The sequence below is a fragment of the Trachymyrmex septentrionalis genome, unplaced genomic scaffold (genome assembly GCF_001594115.1).
Source record: "Trachymyrmex septentrionalis isolate Tsep2-gDNA-1 unplaced genomic scaffold, Tsep1.0 scaffold311, whole genome shotgun sequence".
Lineage (NCBI taxonomy): Eukaryota > Metazoa > Arthropoda > Insecta > Hymenoptera > Formicidae > Trachymyrmex > Trachymyrmex septentrionalis.
Window position 1 is genome coordinate 72,706 of NW_017305476.1, and position 25,401 is coordinate 98,106.

Below are 25,401 nucleotides of genomic sequence, written 5' to 3' on the forward strand. Positions count from 1 at the left end.
TATATATATATATATGATGGATACTTTTACTGTCATGAAAATGTTTCTTACTTTTCTTATTCTAAATATTATTCATGTTTTTAATACTATATTATACTGTGATTTAGTAACACTAAGTGTTTACTTCTTTAATTTTTTATGGTAATACTTGAATGGAAGTAATACAAAGTAACAGAATTTTGTCATAACGTTTTAAATAATATTTTAAATAATATTTTGAAGAATTTAATAACTACTTTAAAAACTATTTTGGAAGAGAAAATGTCTTTGAATAAATTACGATATAAAAATTTCATATAAAAAGAATTAAAGTCATTTGGATCGGAATAGGAAGATCTTCAATAAGAATAAAAAGATATACCAGGTGTACAGGGTGTCTCATCCAAGACCGGCCACCCGAATAACACTCACAATTTTGGAAATAGGAAGAAATGCTTGAAATAAAGTTGTTTGGTATTGAGAGGAACATCATGTGATGATAAACATTTTTTCCCAATTGGAGGCGCTTAAAAGATTTTAAGGTTATTTTCGATTTTTTAAATTATATGAATTTTTAGTATGATACCTCTAACTATTCGGCATATAAAAATATTAAAGTAATGGTATCGAAAAACCAATAATTTACGAGATATTTGATGCTTTATTCTGGCACATAAAATGTTAAATAACTCGTAAATTATTAACTTTTTGATAATCATATCTTAATACTTTTATAAATAGAATAATGAGATGAATTAGTTAGTAGAAAGAAAACACATAATTGCTTATTTAAAAAATTATTCATTTTGCATACATATTTTTTTGAAGCAACTATGTGCTTTTTCTTTACACCTAATTCATCTCATTATTTTGTTCATAAAAGTATCAAAGTACGATTATCAAAAAGTTAATAGTTTACGAGTTATTTAACATTTGTCAATATGTGCCAGAATAAAGCATAAAATATCTCATAAATTATTGATTTTTCGATATCATTATCTTAATACTTTTATATGCAAAAGTTAGAGGAATCATATTATGTAAAAAAATTCACATAATTCCATTTTAAAAAACAAAGGTGACCTTCAAATCTTCTAAGTGCTTCCACTTAGGAAAAAAATGTTCACTATCATATGATGCTCCTCTCGATACCGAACAACTTTATTTCAAGCATTTCTTCCTATCTACAAAACTATGAGCGTTATTCAGGTGGCTGGTTCTTAGATGAGACATCCTGTACATTTAGATTTCATAGTACAAAAGTTAAAGATAGTACCACTTGGATTATATTCTTTATTTGGTTAGTATGGGATTTAACTTGGCCAGTTATTGATCAAATCTTTAATATGAATAATATATATCATTAGAATTAATATTATTTATTTAATTTGGTATGGGATTTAACACTTCGCGCCAATTGTTGATATATCAAATCTTTTATATAAATGATACATATAATATAATTAAAGTTAAATAAATAACAAAGATAGTACCACTTGTGTTTTACTTTTTAATTTGATAGAATTTAACTTGATTAATTAACATTATATCATAAAGGTTTTAAATTCAAATTTTGTACATTATTTTTTTTTCGAAGAGTAATAATTTTTAACAGTGAATTAAAATTGTCATTAGGTTGAAATAAAAGGACCTTTAATAAGAATATTTTTGGAAAAGAATTAAAATTGCTACTATTTGAGTAGAATAATAAAAAAATACGAATAACTTAAGTTTTATTCGAGAAGCACGTATATTCTTAGCGCCTTTTTTACCTTTTTTTAAAAAGGTAATTTTTTATACAAATAATATATAAAATTTTGTGGAATTTAACTTGGCGCCAGTTGTTATAATATCAAATCTTTTATATAATAATAAGATACATATCATTAGAAATAAGTAACAAAGATATTACCACTTAGATTTTAATATATGTACATATATCTTAGTTAGTTATGACTGTATCATTTTGGTTTTAATTTTTAATTTGATACAATAGTTTTTTTCGAAAAGTAATAATTTTTGACAAAGCATTAAAGTTGTCATTACTTGGATTGGAATAAGAGAATCTTCAATAAAAATATCTTTGAAAAAGAATTAAAACTACTTGATTACAATAATAAAAAGATACGTAAGATATCACTTAAGTTCTATTTGAAAAGCATATTCTTAATCTTTTTTTACCTTTTTTTTAAAAAGTAACTTTGTATTGATATCACGCATTTTGTATTAACAAATATCTCCGTGCAATTTGCATCCGATCTCTTTAATTAAATATTAAGTTATAAACAAATGGAGATCGAAATCAAATAGATCATTATCAATTTCTAGCTTAGTTAGCAAATATAGTGTATAATTTCGTTTTCGTTTAATATCCTTTCGTAATGTATACAAAATAGAGATCGATGACGAATAAATCGCTTCTTCATTATTACTTCTTAGCCTAGTTAATAAATACCTGTGTATAATTTCGTTTCCATCCGATCTCCTTTTGTTAAATATTAAGTTATAAACAATTTTAGATCAAATAGATCATTATCATCTAACTTAGTTAACAAATATAGTGTATAATTTCGTTTTCGTTCAATCTCCTTTCGTTAGGGTAAAACCACTAGTTGTAGATCATTCTTTAAAAAAAAAATTCATATTTGATCCGGAACAATATCAAACAATTAATAAAATATTTAATTGTCCTGATTGATCATAAAAATTACATAATGGATGATTTTATTCCATTTCATTATCGTTTTATATGTTATAATTTGAATTACATATACAATAAATAAAGTAATGACAATTATCCCCATGTACTAATTGTGAATCAATTCATCAAATGCTTTATCCTTTTTGATGGCGTTACTACATCCCATAAGGATAATAAAAATTATTTGCGCATGCATATCTTAGTATATGTAACGGAATTATAATTGATGATCCACATTTAGTTCTAGGATCTAATTGTGAATAATGATGCAATTTTACCATATCCAAGTTTATTAAAAATTAATGACAATTAAAAATCAATGATAATTTAAAAAATTGATGAAAATTAAATGTTTAGCAATAAAAAAAAACAGTTAAATTATTAATAGTGATACTTTTTGCATATAGACATGTATATATTATTGTATGATTTACTTTAATACTTAAAACAAATGAATCTTTTTGGGATGGCATCATTTGTAAGATTTGACAAGTTTTTAAACATTTCCATAATAAATTTATGCAGTAATAGTATCGTTATAACATAGTGATTACACACAACACCCGTGGACATATTTAATCTCAACTAAACATAACGTTTTTTTTTCCATGAAATCTAAGTACTACTTACTATAAAAGTTATAAGGCAATTCTTGTAACATATTACACATTGAATAAATTTTTAAAGATACATACGTTAATTAACCTCGCACATTTAATTAGTTAATGACATCAATAAAATGTGTGGCACCGTTCCTAATAAATTAAATTCAATTGACACTTGAAAGAGACAAAACAAATACTAAAGAATCTTGTGATATATGTACTATTTAATAAAAAATACTATAATTATGTAAATATAAAAAGTGATTCAGAATTAGTGCCTGATCCATGTCTAGTGGTTTTATCCTATGTATTAAGTTATAAACAAATAGAGATTGATGACGAATAAACTGCTTTGTCATGGTTATTTCTTAGTTTAGTTCTTGATTATTTCCCAATTTTCGCAATTGAGATATTAATTTCTAAAGAATGATACATCATGTACATTATGCATGCAACGCAGCCATAAACATTTCGAAGTGCATTATGTTTTTTAATGAGAGATAAACAAAATGCATTTGTTTAACAATTATTTTTAGCAATTATTTAGCAATTTTGTTGTTTTTAATGTTTCTTATCATACTGATTAGCATATTATTATTTTTTGTAAAGTGCGTAATTTTCTTATGTGCCAGGGTTGCTACAGAAAATGAATTTAAAAATTTCCCTTTTCAAGGTTTTCTAGATGAAAATGGAAAATTTTCTAATATAAATGTGTAAATTTTAACATTTAAACTCAAAGAATGTAGGAAAGCTAGTTTATATTATTAAGAATAACACAAAAAAAGCATAATAAAAATTTCGGGTACAAATTCAAGTCAGTAAAAAATTAATTCGTTTTGAAAAAAGAGTGCAGTTATGACAAAAAAAGGGATCAAATAAAAATACTGAATAAAATATAAATTTTAATTATTTTATTAAAATCGTTTAAAGTGTGCAAGTTTTGAACTGTATTGTATTTGACTATAAACGTCATATAATATTTAAAAAATTATAACAATTATTTGGAATAAGAGCAGTTTAAGGAAATTGTGAGCAAATTTCGAAATTTCAGACTTTTACATTTTCCCTCGACTTTTCCCGATTTTCCCGGTTTTCCAGGTCTGTGACAATTCCAGTGTACAGAGTTTCTTTCTTTCTCGTTTTCTAAAAATTATAAATTTTTGACAAATACACATTTTGAAAGTCTGCTCCTCATTTATACTTTTGTAATATTTGTATATTTTTCTTATATATATTGTTTATGTTTATTGTATATTTTGAAATTGTACGTAGATAAATATATTTAATTTATTATGCAGGGTGTCCTGAATTAAAATGGGCAAACTATAGGGAATCGATAAACTAAGAAAAAAGTCCTTTGAAGCGTGTTCTGATTCCCACCTGATTCCCACCTGAGTGCTTCTCGAATGTCATATCATCCTTATTTAACGTTCAATAAACAACAAGAATAACATGACATTCGGGGAACACAGATGGAAATTCGAATATGCCCTTAAAGATATACTTGCTTTTACTTTATTTTGGAGAAAATCGCTAAAGAAAACAAATGTAATTTTCGGAATATTGTTTTCTTTGTGTACAACTTCAGCGATAATGTTTCAGAGGCAGTGCGAGAGTGCGTGCCAATTTCCAGAGAGAAAAGTGCTGGATCGGCGAGTCATTACATTGATCAGATCAGTGTTTGGCTGCAAAATAAACTGTCCGTACAAGATGCAATGCATGCATTGTTGCAAGAGGCCAATATTTTGAACAATATCTGCATTAAGCAAGTGACAACGTAAATAAATAAGTGTGAACGAATAAGTAATAAATAAATATAAAAATAAAAATTATGTTTTGTCTTTTTTTGTGATTTTCTTTAAAACGAAGCAAAAACAAGCATATTTCTAAAGGATTTTTTTTCTTAATTTATCAATCCCCTGTACGCTCTCGAAGTTTGGCCATTTAAATTCGAGACAGGCTGTAGAATAAAAATATGTAAAATTTTCTATAATAAAATAAAATTAATACATTAAATTCGCCTATATGTATTTCTTTGTAACACAATAACATTATTGTATTTATAAAATATTATTTACGTTAGCTCGCCACCCTAGGAGACAATACACTTTATGCGATTTTTCCCATTGCTGTTACTTTTTTATAATATAATTTTAAGACCTGGATTGAGGTTAAGAAAAAAACTTTAACTATCTATAGATACGATAAACCTGCAACGGTAACTTTTTTTAGAACAAGCTGCATCATCTTCTAAACCATTGGCGTAATCTTCGGCGCTTTCGAAACCAAGGGATAAAAAAAGCGCAATTACTGGTAAATAGTTTTATAAGTAATTTTATAGGTAGTTATAAATATTAAAATTTTATTTATTAAAATAATTATATGTAGATTTTTTAAAAACGTCGATTTTCGATACTTCAAATAATTATAATAATTATAATATACTTCTTTGAGTGATTTATATCGTATTATTTTTTTTGTTACTTCAAAAGGTCAATTAAAAAAATTCCACGTTTAGATTTAAAAATTTGAGAATTTTTTATATAAAGTCATCATTTTTTGCGAATTTTTCCAATAAAATTTTTTTATATCATTGTAATTGAAAAAAAAATTTTTTTATTTGATTTATATTTATCTGTCTTTCTTTGAGGTACAGATTTCACATGGTTTGAGCTAAAAAATATGTATTTAGTTCAAAGGTATAGCGTGACAAAGTTGTAGGGTTTCACAGACTTTGGTGTGGCCGAGAAGGTAATAAAAAATAACAATAGGGAATTAGGGTTTAATCATTCTATCAGGAAAGTAGATGAATAGATAAATTATATAATTTAATTCGTAATTACAAATAAATATTTCGGTAAATTTTGACAATAACGGACCTAGCTCCGATGACCTTGACTTTGAATGTTTTTAAAGCAGAGAATTTGTACTTTAAAACCAATTTTCTACGCGAAGCGAGTTCCAGCCCACACTTTCTCTGCGCGAAAAGGAAAGTCGGATGCCGCTAGGCAGGGGGAGAGGAGCTGAACCTCACTTCGCGTGGAAAATCAGACACTTCTAGGTAAAGGAGGTGATCGGTTGAATTTCGCTTCATGTGAAAAGTCGGTCGCCCTTTGGTAGGGGAGGAAAGGGAAGTGGAGGAAGGGGTGGACTTCGCTTCGCGTAGGAAATCGTATAGACGCATAATACTAAAATTGCACTCTAAATATCTCAAAAACTATAAGAGACCGCCATCTACTTGCTGAGGAAAAGGATTATAACTTTGACAACATATATTAAGGTTAAAATCATCGGGGCTGAGTCCTCTGCAGTAAATAATTATCGATTTTTTAAAATACTTTTGACGATGTTTTGAAAGAAAAAAACCGTTTTTTTTCAAAGGGCTGTTCATCCCTTAAACATGAAATTCCGCACGTATAAAAAGATATATCATTTAGATTTTTTGTATTTAATAACAATATTTCAAAGAGAATCAAATCGATTCAGGACAGTTATAAAACGCTCCTTGAAAGTTACACTCTTGAAAATTCTCCATTTTTGGAGAACAGAATAAAGTATCCCTTAATTTTTTGACGTAGTATATTTTATTTATTTATTTCAATTAATTAATTTATTTAATGTGAATAATTCATCTAAATAATTACATATAATAAAAAATTAATAAAATTATGCATACTTTTTCTGAATTGTTGCATTTTATATACAAATGATTTAAATACAGTTACCTATGTATTTCTTCTTTACATCAGTTGATTTATCCAACGACATGTATACATAGACCAAACATTCTGTCCGTAGCTTGAAGCCGGAAATTGACAGTTTATGTAGCGTTTAGAACCCGTGGTGTATCTATTTTGATGAAAGCAGTACGATAGAGTGAAATAGCACGAGTCCTTAACGCCACATAAACTATCAATTTCCGGCTTCATCCTCCATCATTAAAAATCAGAGATAAGAATGCTTGATCAATGTAGACTCGGGTATTATAAGTACTGCAGGTAATATGAGCATCCTTTATATTTCTATAATGATTGATACTAGTAGTGCCAACTGTTGTAAAAAGATGAATCTATCGCGACATTCCAATGCATATGCTGCGAAGTTTGTTCTAAATTTATGTACTTCGGATATTTATCATAATTAAATAAGGTAAGTACGTTATTTTTTTTATTTCTTACGGTTTTTCCTCTAACTTCATAAGTTACAATCTACATTGAGATAAAATATTTTGTTCTACATGTTAATATTTATAAAGTAAACAATATTGAGCTATTTTAACTTTATAAAGTCCCGAGACCATTATTGATTTATTAGACAGACGGAAGTTTTTCGGTAGGTATGCATGATCGTGTATTATGAGTATCTTCATTATTTCTTATCCTACACTGAAAAAAATAGTCTGGCAAAAGGTCAACCACTATGGCAATCAGTATACACTTCTTTAGAAATATATTGTGACAGTACAGTAATAAAGCAGGCAATGTTAGCAGTAGCAGTACTAAAACAATGCGCTAGCAATACGTAGTAGTACATAGCAATACATTAACAATACTTGGCAATATTGCGCGTAATAGATAATATATAGGATAACAATATTAACAATACAAGCATATAGCAATACTAGCAATAAAGTGTATTGTATTGCCATAATTAGCAATCTGTACATTAGTATATACATTTGTTAGAACAGTGGTTGATCCCCTTAGAATTTAGTAACTTATGATGAAATAATGCCAATCAAATATTTGGTTATATTAATTTGATTGGCATTTATTCTAATAAAATGTTTCATATATGTATATATTTTTATTTTTATTTATTTATTTTAATCCTTGCCTTGCAGCTTAGGATGGCTTCCAGTCTACATTTGTTCTACATTTAATTTCTTAATTTAATAAACTTCTGACACACATTCACCTTTTGTATACACATTCCTCAGACATTCATCATACATAGGTCTATACTTGTTCTACCAGGTGTAGAAGTATGAAATCGGAATTTCCCTATATATGGCACTAGCTATCAGTTTAGGGACCGCAAGACCGCATCTGCAGCGCCATCATCTCTCTCTAAGAGCTGACAAAGATTTCCAACACACAACAACCCAAGTTCCATACACCGGTATATTTTTTTATAACCTTAAACATGTCGAGTTTTGTGCCTACGAACTACGATTTGCGGATAGCATTGGTTTTCTGTTATCATTTGAAGAAAACTGCTGCAGAATCGCATCGAATTCTTGTCGAAGCTTACGGTGAACATGCTCTTGGTAAAACACAGTGTTTCGAGTGGTTCAAAAAATTCAAAAGTGGTGCTTTTGACGTGAGAAACGAAGAGCGTGGGAAACCACCGAAAAAGTTTACAGACAACGAATTGCAAGTCTTATTGGATGAAGATGATACTCAAACTCAACAAGAACTCGCGGATCAATTGAATGTGACGCAGAAAGCCATCTCCATTCGTTTGAAAGCTATGGGAAAGATTCAGAAAGTGGGAAAATGGGTTCCGCATGAACTGAATGAAAGACAGCAAGAAAATCGAAAAACCTCTTGTGAAATGCTGCTCGACAGATACAAAAGAAAGTCATTTCTCCATCGAATCGTGACAGGTGATGAAAAATGGATATATTTTGAGAATCCTAAGCGTCGTAAATCATGGGTGAATCCTGGCGAACCATCGACATCCACTGCAAGACCAAATCGCTTTGGAAAGAAGACAATGCTCTGTGTTTGGTGGGATCAGAAGGGTGTAATCTATTATGAGCTGCTAAAACCTGGTGAAACCGTTAACACTAATCGCTACCAACAGCAAATGATCGATTTAAATAGAGCATTACGTGAAAAACGACCGGAATATGGAAAAAGGCAACACAAAATCATTTTGCTTCATGATAATGCTCCATCACACACAGCAAAATGGGTCAAGGAAACGATCGAGGCGTTCAATTGGGAAATATTAGCGCATGCGGCTTATTCTCCAGACTTGGCTCCGTCCGATTATCATCTATTCGCATCACTGGGACACGCTCTCGCTGAACAACACTTCAATTCGTATGAAAATGTACGAAAATGGCTCGATAACTGGTTCGCTTCAAAAGAAGAACTGTTTTTTTGGCGTGGCATTCATAAACTGCCGGAGAGGTGGGAAAAATGTATAAATAGCAATGGAGATTATTTTGAATAAAATATTTTTTATCATTTTCAAACAACAGACGTGTAATTTTTACAAAAAAAATCCGGTTTCATACTTCTACACCTGGTATATATATATATGTACATATAAAATATTAAAAATATTTATCCAAAAACAAAACAAAATATTGGGTTGTCCGGAAAGTTCGTGCGTATTTCTCAACAGATGTCGTTTGAAGGCGAATATCATATGTTTATGTCGATGCGATGTGTCAGATGCTTTCGTGTTTTGATTAGTGACATTTCAAAGCATAATTAGTGATATTCATTATCCCAATAAATTAAAAACTGTTTACTTGAAATCAGCTTAAAGATGGAAGGAAATAACGTGTTTTTTCGATGCATAATGCTTTTTTATTTCCGCAAAGGCAAGAACGCGACACAAACTCGAAAAAAAATATGTGCCGTATACGGGGAAGATGCCGTAAGTGATCGCATGTGCCAGAAGTGATTTGCTAAATTTCGTTCAGGAGAAATGAATATTGAAGATGCTCCTCGCTCTGGCCGGCCAGTCAACACCGATGTCCAATCCATCGACCAAATTACAGCTTTAATCGATTCCGATCGGCAAATCACAGTTCGGGAAATCGCAGCAAGGTTAAACATTGGCAAATCAGTTGTTTCCGAACATTTAAACAAGCTCCAGATTATAAAAAAGCTTGATGTTTGGGTACCGCACGACTTAACTGAAAAAAATCGTATTGATCGCATTTCCATCAGCGATTTGCTATACAAACGCAACGAATACGATCCATTTTTGAAGCGTATCATAACAGGCGACGAAAAGTGGATAATTTATAATAATGTCGAGCGTAAAAGGTCATGGAGCAAGCGAGGTGAACCGCCATCGACCACTCCGAAGGCAGGTTTACATCCAAAGAAGGTAATGCTCTGCATTTGGTGGAATTGGAAAGGGATAGTGTACTATGAGCTACTACCGAACAACGAAACCATCGATTCGGACAAGTATTGTTCACAGTTGGATAAATTGAAGGTGGAAATCACCAAAAAGTGTCCGGAATTGATCAATAGGAAAGGCGTCGTTTTTCATCATGATAACGCCAAACCTCATACAAGTTTACAGACTCGACAAAAATTATTGGCGCTTGGCTGGGATGTTTTGCCTCATCCACCATATTCCCCCGACATTGCACCCTCGGATTATCATTTATTTCGGTCGCTACAAAACTCAATTAATGGTTTAAACTTTGCTTCTTTGGAACTCCTCAAAAACTACTTGGACAGCTTTTTCGCCGAAAAACCCCAGAACTTCTACGAGAGGGGAATTTTGAAATTACCCAAAAGATGGAAAAGTATTGTGCAAAATAATGATGCATATGTTACAGAATAAAATTACTTTTAACAATAAAAATTTGTCGTTTGAATTTTGCTTAAAAATCCGCACGGACTTTCCGGACAACCCAATATATCGCACATATCGAACTTTTCCTATCTAGAATACCCACCGGGTGTACGTGTGTGTATATATATGCATTTTAGTATCCGTTGCGTGTGTAAGGAGTTCGAAAATTTTAGGCAAAGGATTTCGTATCCGTAGCGGTGATATTTACAATGCAAAGATTCGTAGATATTTTTTAGGTCCGTTTTAATCTCTCTTGTTATGTACGTTAGTCCCGTCTCTCCGGAGTCTCACAGACTTCGCTTCTCGGAGTCGAATCCTCTTATTTTTCTCACAAGAACGCTCGCACGTTTCGTCAACCTTCTCGGACCTTCTTTAGTATCACAATATTATTTCCGCAGGTTTGTTCCAATTATCCTCATACTTATATTTTAAAAATAATCCGGTTAACTCGCGGAAAATAATAATTAATAATTACTAGTTATTATTTTTATACGTGCATTTCCTTGTCATTCTGCACGATGCGAAGAAGAAATTTATCTGAAATTTGTCAAAAGAAACAACAAAGGCATTTTATCCTCCATTGTTTCGTCGAACTGCTGTGTGTACAGACAATATTATTCGCGTGCGTAACCGGCCCGTGTGTCGAAAAACGGTATGCATGCCTTTCTTTGAAATACAACGCATCTTTACCTTATAATCGTGGCAATAATTGTTGCCACAGTATATACATATATTTCAGCCTTTCATTTATGCATAATTTCTTACGAGACTTTACGATGTGATACCAATCAAATTTAACGAAACTAATTCTAGCGATAGGTATTCATCTTGAATGTTACTGGAAAAAATAATAGGCATTACTCAAGCGTTTGCGAGAAAATCAAAATTGAAAATTTCGAACACCAAATAAGCCAGTTCAGTAGATCGTTTGATCGAAGAGCTCGTGACGCAGCGTCTTAGTACCTCGACGTTGCGGGTTCGAATCTCGAACTTTTTGACATTTTTTTTCCTTTTGTAAAATACAATTATTACACAAAATAATCCATAGATTAATACATTTTGTATATTTATTGTACATTACAAATGCATTTTTCCGTTTGCATTCTCTGTCTAGGAAATTGTTCAGATAATTATATACACAATGTACAATAAATATACAAAATGTATTAATCTATAGATATGCATTTATTTTTTGTGTAATAATAATAATTGTATTTTACAAAAGGAAAAAAAATGTCAAAGAAGGGATTCGAAACCGCAACGTCGAGGTTACTAGTAAGACGCGTTACGGCTACGCCACGAGTTCTTCGATCAAACAATCTATTGAATTGGCTTATTAGGCGCTCGAAATTTTCCATTTTAATTTTCTTGCAAATGCTTGAGCAGTGCCTATTATCTTTTTACCCAGTAACACTTGACGTGAATACCTATCACTACAATCAATTTCGTTGAAATCGGTTGGTATAACGTCTCCTTGTTAGAAAAAATTTCCTGTGCTCATATTACCCCTAAGGATGTTCATTTTAACTTAGCCAGAAGGTAATATGAGCACTGGGCGGGTAATAAGAACATCCGCCACCATTTCAACATTTGCATTAAAATAATCAATTTCAATACTAAGATACATAAAACATCAACAAATCTATCAAATGGTATGCATAAGATTTTTTTATTCTTCAGATATATCAAAATGTTTCCTTAAACTCATAATATTCGATCTTACTCTATATGTCGTTGGATTTATCTCATCAGGAAGTGCAGAAAATAAAATTATCTAAAGAAAAGAGAAAGAGAAACGGAGAAATAGAAAAAGAAAGCGAGAAAAGAAGGAAGGAAAAAGAGAAACAAAAAGAATCAATTTAAAGTAAAAAGAAATTATAATTCTATTTATAAAAACATATCAAATACACATGAGTGAAAAACTTATTTTCGATCAAGGTGATTCTTTATGCCTAATATTTATTGCAAATTTATAGAATCTCTAATTCAAACTAGCTATGTGCCGATAATTTATCGATCTTGACACACGTTCGAAGCTGGAGTAGTAATGACGCAAATTAAATTGACAAGTTTTAATATTACAGCTGCAAATAAGCATCATAAAAAGCTGTTAATGATTTGACACTAATGTGTCACTTAAAAACTGTAAATAATTTATTGAGAAATATTATCTTAGCCGGGATTCAAACCCGGATTTCTTGTATTCCGTGCAGGCATATTCCTCTCAATTAGATGTATCGATGATATTAATAAAAGTCGTATATTATAAAAAAATGTATTATATGTATTATATAGTATTTTCCTAAAATCGTAAAATTTTTGTTTAGGAATTATACTTTTTTCTTTGAAACACACGCACGCACGCACGCACGCACGCACGCACGCACGCACGCACGCACGCACGCACACACACACACACACACACACACACACACACACACACACACACTCTGGCCTTAAATTACGCCACCATTTGTCCTGAGGAATCGCAGGTAGAGCGGGTTAAACTGAGTCGAAAAGTTCTGTACCATTTTGCAATATTCGCAATAATTAATGAGATATTAATTACTAAAAATTGCTAAATATTGGTCTTCAATCATTTTTTAATCAATTCTAACAATTTTACAGAAAAACGGTTCTGAGAATTTTCTCAGAATTTTTTTCAGAATTTTTTAATATCGTATTTTCTGATGTTGCTAAAAATAAGAAAATGCATTACTAAAAAGTTGATAAAAAATTCTGAAAAAATATTCAGAGTTCTATGAGAAGAAAATAAATGATTTTTGTCTTTTGCATTTTTTCTGTAAAGTTGATAGTATTTGAGTAAAAAATTATTAAAAATCAATATTTAGCAATTTTTTAATAAATATCTTGTTAATTATTGTGAAAATTGCAAAATGGTACAGGACTTTTCGATTCAGTTTAGTCCGCTCTATCTACCCACGAGCGTTGTCGGCAGAATTATGTAACACCATGTATTTACATTTTGTATATTTAATCTTCTTCTATATATTTTTTTATATATATTCTATATATTTTTTTTCTACTTAATGTAGTCAATTATATACAAATAAATAAAAATTAATAAAGCAAAATCTCTTTATTAACATTCACGGTCAATTACTTCTTTCCTTTCGTTTGTATTCCTTCCTTAATGAAAGGAAAACATATATGCATAGGAATGAAAGATTTTTTTAATTCTTGTTAGCATGAATAAGTATTAAATGCAATGTTGTGGAAAATGCAGATAATTGCTCCGCATTCCTTTTATCGTTAAAACTACCAGTCATAATAGTTGGCCATACGAGCAGGTTATTAGAGTCTTAGCGCTTGGAAGCCTCACATATACTAGAATTCTATTATTACACTGGGTCGCTTAAACTCAGTTGGTCTTGGCTCTCTGAACCGTAAGAACAGTTTCGCTTTTCGCACACCTGAGAGCCAGAGCTACCGCGTTTACGTGACCGGTCCACTGTCTCTAAAAGCAAAACAACGCAGTTGTTCAATTATCCTTTTGACCGACGCGTCAATTGTTTCGCGCCAACTTGTTTGTCATTGTTTTTCCATATTATCATTGTGACTATTGTTATTTAGTGTAAACGAAGAAGAAAGTATAAAAGAAAATGCCGTACTATAATGATGTACCGTACTATTACGGAGGGGGAGCTTACGCTAATCATAGTTCGTTAATGACAGGAATAGTACGGTAAGAATAAAGACAATTTTAATTTAATGCAACTGAAAACATTATTATTTATATGTAATATTTAATGAAAAAGCTTCTTTTGTAGCTTATTTTTATTGGATCAAAATATTCTTTTTTTTATTTGAATGGACTTTTATTGGTGGAAATCTTTCTCAAGGTCGTTAATGTATACATGTTTTGAAAATTAGCTAAATCAATTATTGTGACTTGCTTACAGACAAATTAAAATTTTAAATTGCGAAAATTTATATATTTATTATCGGGATTGATTTTGGTTTAAACTTTTTTATAGTTTTTCGGAAAAGTCATCATAATACTCAGTACTAAAAATATTTTTAAAACAATTATAAAATATGTACATAAACGCATAAAACATTATGATTACGAGTGAAATCTGTCTTTGGCAAGACAAACAAGTCTACGACAGAGGTACAGCATATTACATCACTCATCATCCTTTAATGACAATAGCTGCGTTCAGCAGAAAAAGCAGCTTTGCAACTGTTGTAAAATTCTTTAATATGATTGATCTTGCTCTTAGGTCCTTACTGAATCTAAATGTATGAATCAATCATATTCAAGAATTTTACAGTTGCAAAGCTATTTTTTCTATTGAACACAGCCAATGATGAATTTGGGAATTAATTATGGTATAAACCGATGGTCATTATAGAAGTAACAAATATTAAATTCATAATTGACGTTAATAAACTTATACATATAAATCGCGTATATTTATTTGTTGTAAGATATTCATAATACATTTTAAATAATACATTTATAAATAATATATAAAGGTCCCAAAATAATCGCTAAATATTTCATGGGCAGGTAGAGTGGATTGAATTAAGTCGAAAAGTTCTCTACTATTTTGCAATTTTCGTAATAGTTAACAAGATATTAATTACTAAAAATTGACGAAAATTGGTTTTCAATAATTTTTACTCAAATATTATCAACTTTACAGAAAAACTGTAAAAAATAAAAATTATTTATTTTCTTCTCATAAAACCTAAGAATTTTTTATCAACTTTTTAGTACTACATTTTCTTATTTTTACAAACATGAAAAAATATGGTATTAAAAAATTCTGAAAAAATTCTTAGAATTTTACGAAAAAAAAATAAACAATTTTTTCTCTTAAAATATTTGGCGATTATTTTAACACCCTGTATATATTATATTATTTTGTAATATTTTTTCGATAATGATTTATATTAACCCTGTCAGACTTGATTTTATTATATGGAACCATGTAAAATTTTTTAAATTAAAATTCGTACTTTAATAAATAATTCTCACTAAACAACTGTTTTCAAAATTTTTATTTTTCCATCATATACATTATTACGTACAGATCTTAAATTATGTAAATAGAATTAAATAATTTCAATGTCTTTGATGTATATTACAATATATGTAGGATCTGAAAGGGTTAAATCTCGAACTTCTAATGAGCTTCTGTTTGGTATATGATATTGTATAATCTGAACATTTATACCATTTATATATGAAATAAAATATATTATTTATAAATGTATTATTTAAAATATATTATGAATATCTTACAACAAATAAATATACGCGATTTATATGTATAGGTTTATTAACGTCAATTATGAATTTAATATTTGTTACTTCTATAAAAAAATAAATATTGAACGATTCATGAGAAAAGTATCCGCCAAACAGAAATTAGTTTATATAAAATGTAAATTATGACTTACTAATTCCAAATAAGATTATGATGAAATGAAAATATATAATGCCTTGTTGAGACAGCCATTGGATATACGTGTGAACAATGATTTATTCCAGTTAAATGTACTTTTAAATTAAATAAATCATTCTTCACACATATCACATCCAATGGCTGGCTCAACAAAGCATTACATTTTCATTTGATTTATTTCGATTGAGCTTTTAAATTTCATTGTATTTATAAGATTATGATGTTTCGCACAGAATGCCTTTTCACACTTCGTTGTCGCGTTTCTCGCCGCATTTGTCAACGATTTCCGAATCACCACTCAGCCATCTACATCGTTTCTCGCCGATCTCTGTGAGATCAGCTAGACGAGTGATCGATACGGCGGATATCGATGTCTCATCACCGAGAATACTCTCGCACAATAGGAATCTTTCCAGAAATCTACGTCGCGATCGACCGACTATCAAGATCAGATCGCAGGCCCTGAAAGACAATCCAGCATTACGCGAGCACAATGAGAAGCATGAAAAGTCAGTGGGTGAACTTTTAATGGAGAAGTTTTTTATTAAGGACAAGAAGTTAGTAGACAACGATAATAGTCAACAGGAAATACGTTTAGGTCATCAGATTAATTTAGATCGTTTAGAAGATTCTGAGGAGCGAAAAGCTGTGCGAAAGCGAATCACTCGCAGATTCACGCGACGCAGATCTTCCGATTTGCAACTTAATTCCGAGCAAATGCAACGAGAGGCTGCGTACGCGCAAGTACAGGCGAAAGTCTTAGACAGTCTCGTAGCAGAGGAGCAAGCTCAGATCGAGAATGAGACACGTCGAGGTACTTCAATGTTTAAAAAGGGAACGACGGCAAAAGGATTGCTCGAGCATCCCTATGCGAACAATATCAATTCTGATATGATGATTCAGGAGGAAGAACAAGCGGCTATGACAAGGATAAGGAAAGCCATGAAAAAAACAAAGAAAAAGAGATTTGTTGATAAATTATCATCGACCGATAAGATTGATAAAAGGCGATCAAGCACCTCTAGTGAAATTTCCATTGATTCGCAGATTACAGAGAATGATGAATCAAGACCTCAGATATATAAGATCGAGGCATGTAATAGCGCCGGGGATTTCTCCACATTCTGGATGAATACAAATGCAGAGAACAAAAGGTGCAAATCGACAGATGAGAAATTTAAGGAGAGTATAAGAGTCTCTATTCCTAATGGATTTGGAACTGGAAACGAAACGGACATTATCTCGAATGCAGACGAAGCAGAAACGCAAGTCGTGTTGACAGTGCAAAAATCTTACATAAAGGATATGTCGAGAAATAGCGTGCGTTTGACGATAAAAAAACCTACCGAAAAACTTAACAAGAAACTCAAAGAAATCGAAAAAGAAATCGACGTGAAAGCCGATGAAAACCAATTAAACCTAACGAATAGCTTTGTCGACATCGAAAATAATATTCTTACAAATAATATATCAAAAAGTTTAACAGATGTAGATTCAGCGGAACCGAATTGCAAGATTCAAATGACAAATAATATTAAAGACTTTAAAGCGTTAAAAAAGGCAGTGTATAAATCTAAAAATATGGAATCCATGGCAAGAAATGCTACGAATATTCCCATATTGAAAGATAACTCGTCGAATAACCGAGATACCAATATTTTAACAACAAATAGCAATATGCGAGAAATAGTTACTGAAGATTCATCGTTCTCAACGGAAACTGAGACAACTCCCATACAATCGAACATTTTAGCTTTTATTTCGACAAACGCATCAAGAAATGATTCGCAAATGGAAAATGTTCGAGGAATATTGGAAGATACTTTCATCGCAGATATAAAAAATGACGAAAGTCAGAAGGATTATTTGATTGATAATATTACCAAGAAGATATTTAACTTGGAAGCCGATTCAACTATCAAAACAACGAAAGTACTCGCTAGAAAAAATTCTGTCGCTTCCGTTGAAAGTGATAAGTTCATATCGGAAAAACTCACGCCAAACAATTTGGCGATGCCGCACAACGAGAATATGATAAAGCAAAACATTATTGAAATTGAAAGCAGTGACAATGTTGGTAAAAACAACGTCAGCGGTACGATGCTCACAACAAATAGCGCGACCTGTCGTCTGCCAAAACTGTCTAAAATTAATACGGATAGAAATAATGCCGTAGAAGCGCCAAAGCTTCCGTTACGAGAGACTGCAGAGGCGAACTCGCTGAAAAGTGATCATGATGTCGGGACCGCGGCTGTCATATTGCCGGAAAAGAAGATGAACAAAACATCGAACTTGGCGCAAGTTTCTTCTTTTAATGCCTCGAAGAAAACTAATAGCGCATATAAATTAAGTTCTAAAATCGACGCAACTCGACACAATAATGCAGTCAAATTAGAGGCTAACGAAACGACCTTGTCCAAGGAAACAAATAACAAAGTGTATAGTAGTGAATACTGTGACGAGGCAAAACTAGCAGCGGATATTAAGCCGGCAGAAAATGTCAATCTGACGAAAACATCGAGGAACAATGCGAAAAGGACTGACGAAAATATATTAACCTTGAAAACAACTGATTCATCAAACATCAAAACTAAAATGATTATTACCGAAGCAACAGCGCATGCAAAAGAAGCGGAACTAAAGACTGATTCAATTAAAAAAATTAATTGTATTGACGTAGGAAAGGATTCTTTGAAAGATTTATCGAATTTCAAGAGTAAGACGCCGATGCTCTTAAAAAACAATACAAACGAAAGTGACATTGCGAACTTGTCAAATATTGGAAAAGATTCCGATGCATTTAACATGATAAAAATTGAAGATAGAAAATCATTTTTGTGCAATAATGCTAATGATGAGACAAAGATTTTGAAAAAAAATATTTCTGTTGATTCTTCGAAATTGATGAACGATCGTTCAACGAATAATATTTCCAAGGTTTTCCAACAGTCTATATCTAATGATGAAAAAGCCACAAGCAAAGATATATCTATTAAGAAGATGTCAAAAATAACACCTGTAAGTAAAATAACAGAAAAAAAATCAATGAAGATCGACCCGAGTTATAATTCTCAAGATGTAAGTATAATATTATCGAGAAGCACTTCTACCGAGTCCATTGATTTTTGGAGCGAAATTAAAGCGTCGAATAGTCCTGAAATGACGAGATCGGAGCAACAAAATGGATTTCCTCTCCGTGAAACAAGTACTTCTGAAATTGAAAAAAACATAAATTCGATGAATTCGAAGAGGAAAGATAATGAAAGGAAAACTGAGATTGACGTTAAAATGAATACTACGACGTTCGAAAGTTCGATAGACGGATTTAGTAATATAATTTTTGAAAAGGAGAAAGAAAAAGAAAAAAATGTTTCGAAATCAGATTTAAGATCAGAAAAAGCGGAAAAAGAGAAACTTGTAAAAGCAACGGAAATTGAAAGAAACATGCCGACGATGCAAAAAATACCATCAAAAAAGAAGAATTTTTCAATAGTGATTGACACTAAGAACATAAATCCAACCGTGAAGAAAGCTTCGTTGAAATGCAACAATTTTGGTACAACTTTCGTGACTACTTCAGTAAGTAACGAGGTTACCATGCCGGAAATAAATACAGTTGAAGCACCCGAGTTGTTCAAAGAGTGCGACAATCAGAAAATCGAGGAGGAACATAAAAATCCAAGCACTCCAACAAACGAGTTGTCATTCAATCCCTCTTTAATCAAGAAAATTTCAAGATGGAGCAATCAGGACGATTTGACAAACATAGACGATGTCGAAACTCCAGTTGTGTCAGAGGAAACTAGTTTGGTCACTAGTTCTAGCGTTAGTCCTCTACAATCTTCCAAAACGAAGCATGCGATTAAAAAGAAGAAATCATCAACTAAAAAGGCATTATTAGAAAAAAGTGAGAAGGGGCTAAAGGAGATTTATAATAATGAATTAATAACTTCAGTGAATGAACGGAATATGCTTATCACAAAATTCGTCCCCGAGAAACAGCATTTAGTGAAAATTTTGCCAAAAACGTCTCCCAAGTCCAGCCCAAAGAATACACCTTTACAACGGCCACTTGATCTTATGAAGATGTTTTACACGACGCCGTCCGCATTGCTTACGGCTACGCCGCGGGATCTCTCCAAAGTCAGACGGGCAAAGATCAAGAGAAGACGGCATCACTCACGAACACCATCCATCAGTAGCGACAGTACTGAAAGTACGACGAGTACTGTCACGACGAGGAGTACGGACGAGAATGGATCGGCTCGCGTTGAACTGAAGGACGATTCCGAACGTAAGAAAATGAATTCAACAAGGAGCAACGATTCCGGATTTGATGGTTCACCGAGAATTTTGAGTACTTATTTTGCGATCGAAGTTTTGCCATTGAACATATCTAAACAAATTCTAAATATTTTTTAGGGAGGATCTAATACTTTGACGATGTGATATATGAGAATGATTTTCCAAATAATTTTTTAAACATTGGAAATTATTAAAACTAAATCAAAATCATTAATTAATTATTCTCGAATTATATTGGAAAAAGATAATGGAATATAAACATTAAAGTGCAAATTTATTTAATTATCATTAAAGTTCAGATTTATATAATTAAGTATTATTAATTCAATATACATATATTACACATAAATAACAAAAATAAAATTTTTTAAATTAATTTAAAAACTGAACATAAAATGATTCCGCCCATATTTTATAAGAAATTGTCTCCCGAATAGTTCATATCTTATAATTTTAATTCATGCTGATCAAAAGTATCAATAAACACAACTTTTTATAAGTTATAGTTTAATCTCTAGAGAGTGTTGAAGGTTAATAATTTTTAGAATTATAATGTAAAAATTATCATGTTTATAACTCCTACGAGTTTTAACAAGTAAAACATCCCATTACGTAAAGAAGTCTGCAATTCAAATTAAAACTTTAGATTACAAGAGTAGCGGATTAATTATAATAGGAAAACGCGATTGTCGGAATGTAAGATGGCGCTACTCTTGTAAATCTAGATAAAATAAATCTAAAAATAGAACTCTGATTCAAATCTTATCCATACTTCCAATCATATTTCTAAGATAAGATAAGATACTTCTAATCACATAACTCTGAAACCTCAGATGAAGAAAGAATTGACCAATTACATTGATCATGGATAAACATTCACATTAGGCTTAGAACATTCATATTGAAAGGGTCATACCGTATCTGATCAATGTAATAAAAGTGTCTCCAACATTTATCTATCTGTCCTTGTCTGAAAGCTTGTTTGCTGTGCGCTTGCGCGTGATTTATATGTGAGCTTTGACCGTGTATATTCTAAGGTGAGAGTACAATACTCTTAACACTACACAATAATAATCGACGCATGCGCATTATGAAGCATTTAGACAAGGACAGATAGATGTTGGAGCCATCAACAGTCACCTATGGCTCTTCAAGTATGTATGTTCTAAGACAATAGATGTTCAAGTCTTTCAAAAGTCAATGACTATGATGTATATTATCAAAGACATATCCATGAAAAAAATTGAAAAAATTTAGCCGTCGCTTGTTTATTTTATTAACAAAATTTTATTAACAAAAAATTTATTTAACATATTGTTTTTCTACATGTATGCATGCTCTTTATGTATTAAATTAAATCTTCACCTACATATGAATGAATCTACAACACCTTAAAAATAATATATACCAAATAAATTAGACAGATTCGCAATGTAAGGCATATATTGAATATATCTTTCTGTTACTAAATATATATCTACAATATACTAAAAATAATGGAAACTAAAAAGATTAGACAGATTCGTATGCAAAGTAGGACGTATCAAAAACAAAATTGTAGCGTATGTTGCAATCATTAATAAACATTCATTCATATTCTTTTTTTAATCAATGCACTTTAATATCTAATTTGTCAATATTTTTTTCTCAATTAGAATTTAAGCATTAGTTAATGTCTTGTTATCTAATCAAATATTAAACAAGAACAAATGAAATGCAAAACGGAACGCACTTTAGGATAACATCGAAATTATAACAAATGATTTATTTCAGAAATAATAAACATCAAACATAAAAATAATTGCATTAATCTGAAAACAAATACTGAATTACTTAACCAAGCCTATTGCCGTTTTTTAAACAACAATTTTAATTTGTTTTGACAACAATTTTGATTTTGTTCTCAATGATGACATTAAGTCTAATTTTATTTTCTGACTTGTTAGGTCTATGTACTTATTTATTTTAGCAATTACTAATTGTGTTACTACATCTTTTTGATGATTTTTAACTTTGTATATATCGTATTTTCAATTTTCGAACTTTACATTTATATCATATATATATGTTTTTCATGTCTTGTATATATCTGTTTCCATGAGATCAATTAATTTTTATAAACATTATTTATTTCCCTTTTTATATCTTACTATTTTATAATTTTACATATTTAATTTTACATATTTAATATTATCATATTTTTTCATTTGAGACCATCCATCTTTATAAGTGATTGTGGGATAATTCCCATCTTATAGAAGAGAAATTGCATTAAAGACCGGGTAATGAATGACATAGTCTAACATAAGAATTTACTACGATTATTTTATTTTCGATTGAAGATGGTTAAAAAATTAATAGAAGTGTACTTTAATTGTGAAATGTTTTTTAAAAAGTACGTTAAATGATTTAATGTTAAATGCTGGTTTAAATATTTGCGCATTCCTTACAGCGCTGACTCCCACTAGCCCAAATTTCTTCTTTCATTATTTTAGACATCTTAAACAGTACAAGCACTTATCAATTATGTATAGAGTAACTTCGATATACACCTCACACCTAAAAAAAACTTAATTTATCAAGTATTAATTACTATATGTTTAAACTAAATAAACTGTATCAATAAAAACTTTATGCTGTCTACTACTACGAAAAAATATTATTAAATTCAAAATATTTACTTTTTGTATTAAAAAAAAAAAACTTTTGAAACCTTTGCATTTTTGAAGTATATTTTATACTAAGGTGAGATATACGACAAATAAAAAAATTTACAAACAATGCTTACAAATAAGACATAAAAGACATAATTACTTATAAAATGTGTTTACAAAGTTTTATTAAGGAATAAGAATGATAAATACGTACTATATAATATAATGAATGATAATATATAATATGTTAAATCTGTAGTATCAAATTCAATCTTATTTAAATTAAGTAAGTCACTACTGGTCCTATTCAATATATAGTTGAAAACAATGGTAAAATTTAAACCTACATTGTGTCAAATTTATATAAATATATATATATATATACGAATATGTATAAATAAAACCATTGTTTTAATATAAAACGATATATTGAATAAGAGTGTGGCGATTTAAATTATCTTAAACTTGACACTATAGAATTAACAGTATCTATATGTATATACATATTGTGCGTGCGTGCGTGCGTGCGTGCGTGCGTGCGTGCGTGCGTGCGTGCGTGCGTGCGTGCGTGCGTGCGTGCGTGCGTGGGTGTACACAGGGTATTCCATCTAACTCGAGGATCTGAAATATCTTGTTTTTTTATGATAGGAAGAAGTGTTCCAAATGAAAATGAAACGATTTCAATGGGAACAAATTTCAGTCACATTGTTTTTCTTTTAGATGAAGATGTCAAAAAGATATAGTCACCTCCATTTTTTTTATTTTAATTGTATAATTATTTTTACTATTCCTCTAATTACTCTGCATATGAAAATATTCAGGCAGAGACATAAAAAAGCTAACAGTTTACGAAATATTTTATACTTTATTCTGATACATATTGACGTAAAATGTTAAATAACTGAACTACTAATTTTCTGATAATCGTACCTTAATACTTTCATAAACAGAATAATGAGATGAATCAATTGGTGTAAAGAAAACACGTAGTTGCTTATTTAAAAAATAATCCATTTTGTCAATACATTTTTTTTTAAGCAACAGTACTGGTCAAAAATTTAAGTTCAGTTTCCATATACAATTCTGGATAAAATGCAGTCTCGTCATATTTTATAACGTTATGCTTTTCCGTGTGGGAAGAGAATAATGGGTCTTAGTTTTATTTTCTAGCAGGATAATGACTAAGCACACGTCGAAATTGTATAAGAAATACATCACGAACAAAGAAAAGCAGAAAGAGTTAAAATTCATGAATTGGTACTCTCAGTCACCTGACCTGAACCCAATTGAACTCCTATGGGATGAGTTGGACAGAAATATGCGAAAAATGCAACCAACTAATCAAAATCGACTGTGGGAGTTTTTGCAAATATATTGGACTTAAATTTCAGCTACTGCTTTAAAAAAGTTTATAGAAAGAATGCTCAACGTATGTGCTGCTGTTCTGAAGTATAAAGGAAAATATTTTAAAGAGTCAAAAATCGAAGTTAAGGTACGATTGTAAAATTAATAGTTTACGAGTTATTAAACATTTGAACATTTTATGTCAATTTATACCAGAAAAGTATACAATATCTTAAACTAATTGGTTTTTGATGCCTCTGTTTAAATATTTTTATATGTATAGTAATTAAAGGAATCATATTGTGTAAAAAAATAACACAATTTCATTTTAAAAAAGTGGTGACCTTCATATTTTTGACGCCTTTATTTAGAAGAAAAACAACATGACCGAAATACGTCCTCATTGAAACCGTTCCACTTTCATTTGAAACATTTTTTTCTATTATAAAAACCAAGCGAGATATTTCAGCTGCTCAAATTAGATCGAACACCCTGTATATGTATGTATATACTTAAATCGACCATCTGAAATATCTTGCTTATTTTTGATGATATAACCAATGCTGGAGTTTACTTGCAATTTTCATACGATTTTCAGCTTGGTTCCTATCTCTTACCTTACTAACCCGCGCGCAGGCTAAATGCTGATCGGTATTTAAGCAACTATATGTATCAAAATTAAAGTATATGACCAAAATATACATATGTCCCCCTCGAAACCGTTTCACTTTCACTTGAAACATTTTTTTATATCCTCAAAAATAAGCGAGATATTTCAGATAAAAAATATAAATAGACCATTCTATATATATATATATATA

General features: G+C 30.6%; 3 protein-coding genes across 4 annotated transcripts in view; all 3 read left to right on the forward strand.

Annotated features, from left to right (window-relative positions):
• LOC108749752 (protein kinase C-like) overlaps nucleotides 1-5,066 on the forward strand; it is a 53,341-nt gene extending 48,275 nt beyond the window's left edge. The window contains exon 7 of the mRNA XM_018488685.1: nucleotides 4,888-5,066. Coding sequence (XP_018344187.1) covers nucleotides 4,888-5,066 — 179 coding nt within the window. The remainder of the gene's footprint in view (nucleotides 1-4,887) is intronic.
• Nucleotides 5,067-9,951: 4,885 nt separating this feature from the next.
• On the forward strand, nucleotides 9,952-10,827 carry LOC108749753 (histone-lysine N-methyltransferase SETMAR-like). Its single transcript, XM_018488686.1, has 2 exons — nucleotides 9,952-10,470; nucleotides 10,561-10,827. Exons 1-2 carry the CDS (start codon nucleotides 9,952-9,954, stop codon nucleotides 10,825-10,827), a joined length of 786 nt encoding a protein of 261 aa, XP_018344188.1.
• A 3,418-nt stretch (nucleotides 10,828-14,245) lies between these two features.
• The window catches only part of LOC108749759 (uncharacterized protein PF11_0213-like), a 54,747-nt gene continuing 43,591 nt past the window's right edge, over nucleotides 14,246-25,401 (forward strand). For both annotated transcript variants that reach the window (XM_018488692.1, XM_018488693.1), the window contains exons 1-2: nucleotides 14,246-14,545; nucleotides 16,511-20,634. In XM_018488692.1, coding sequence (XP_018344194.1) covers nucleotides 14,463-14,545; nucleotides 16,511-20,634 — 4,207 coding nt within the window. In that variant the 5' untranslated portion in view covers nucleotides 14,246-14,462. The remainder of the gene's footprint in view (nucleotides 14,546-16,510; nucleotides 20,635-25,401) is intronic.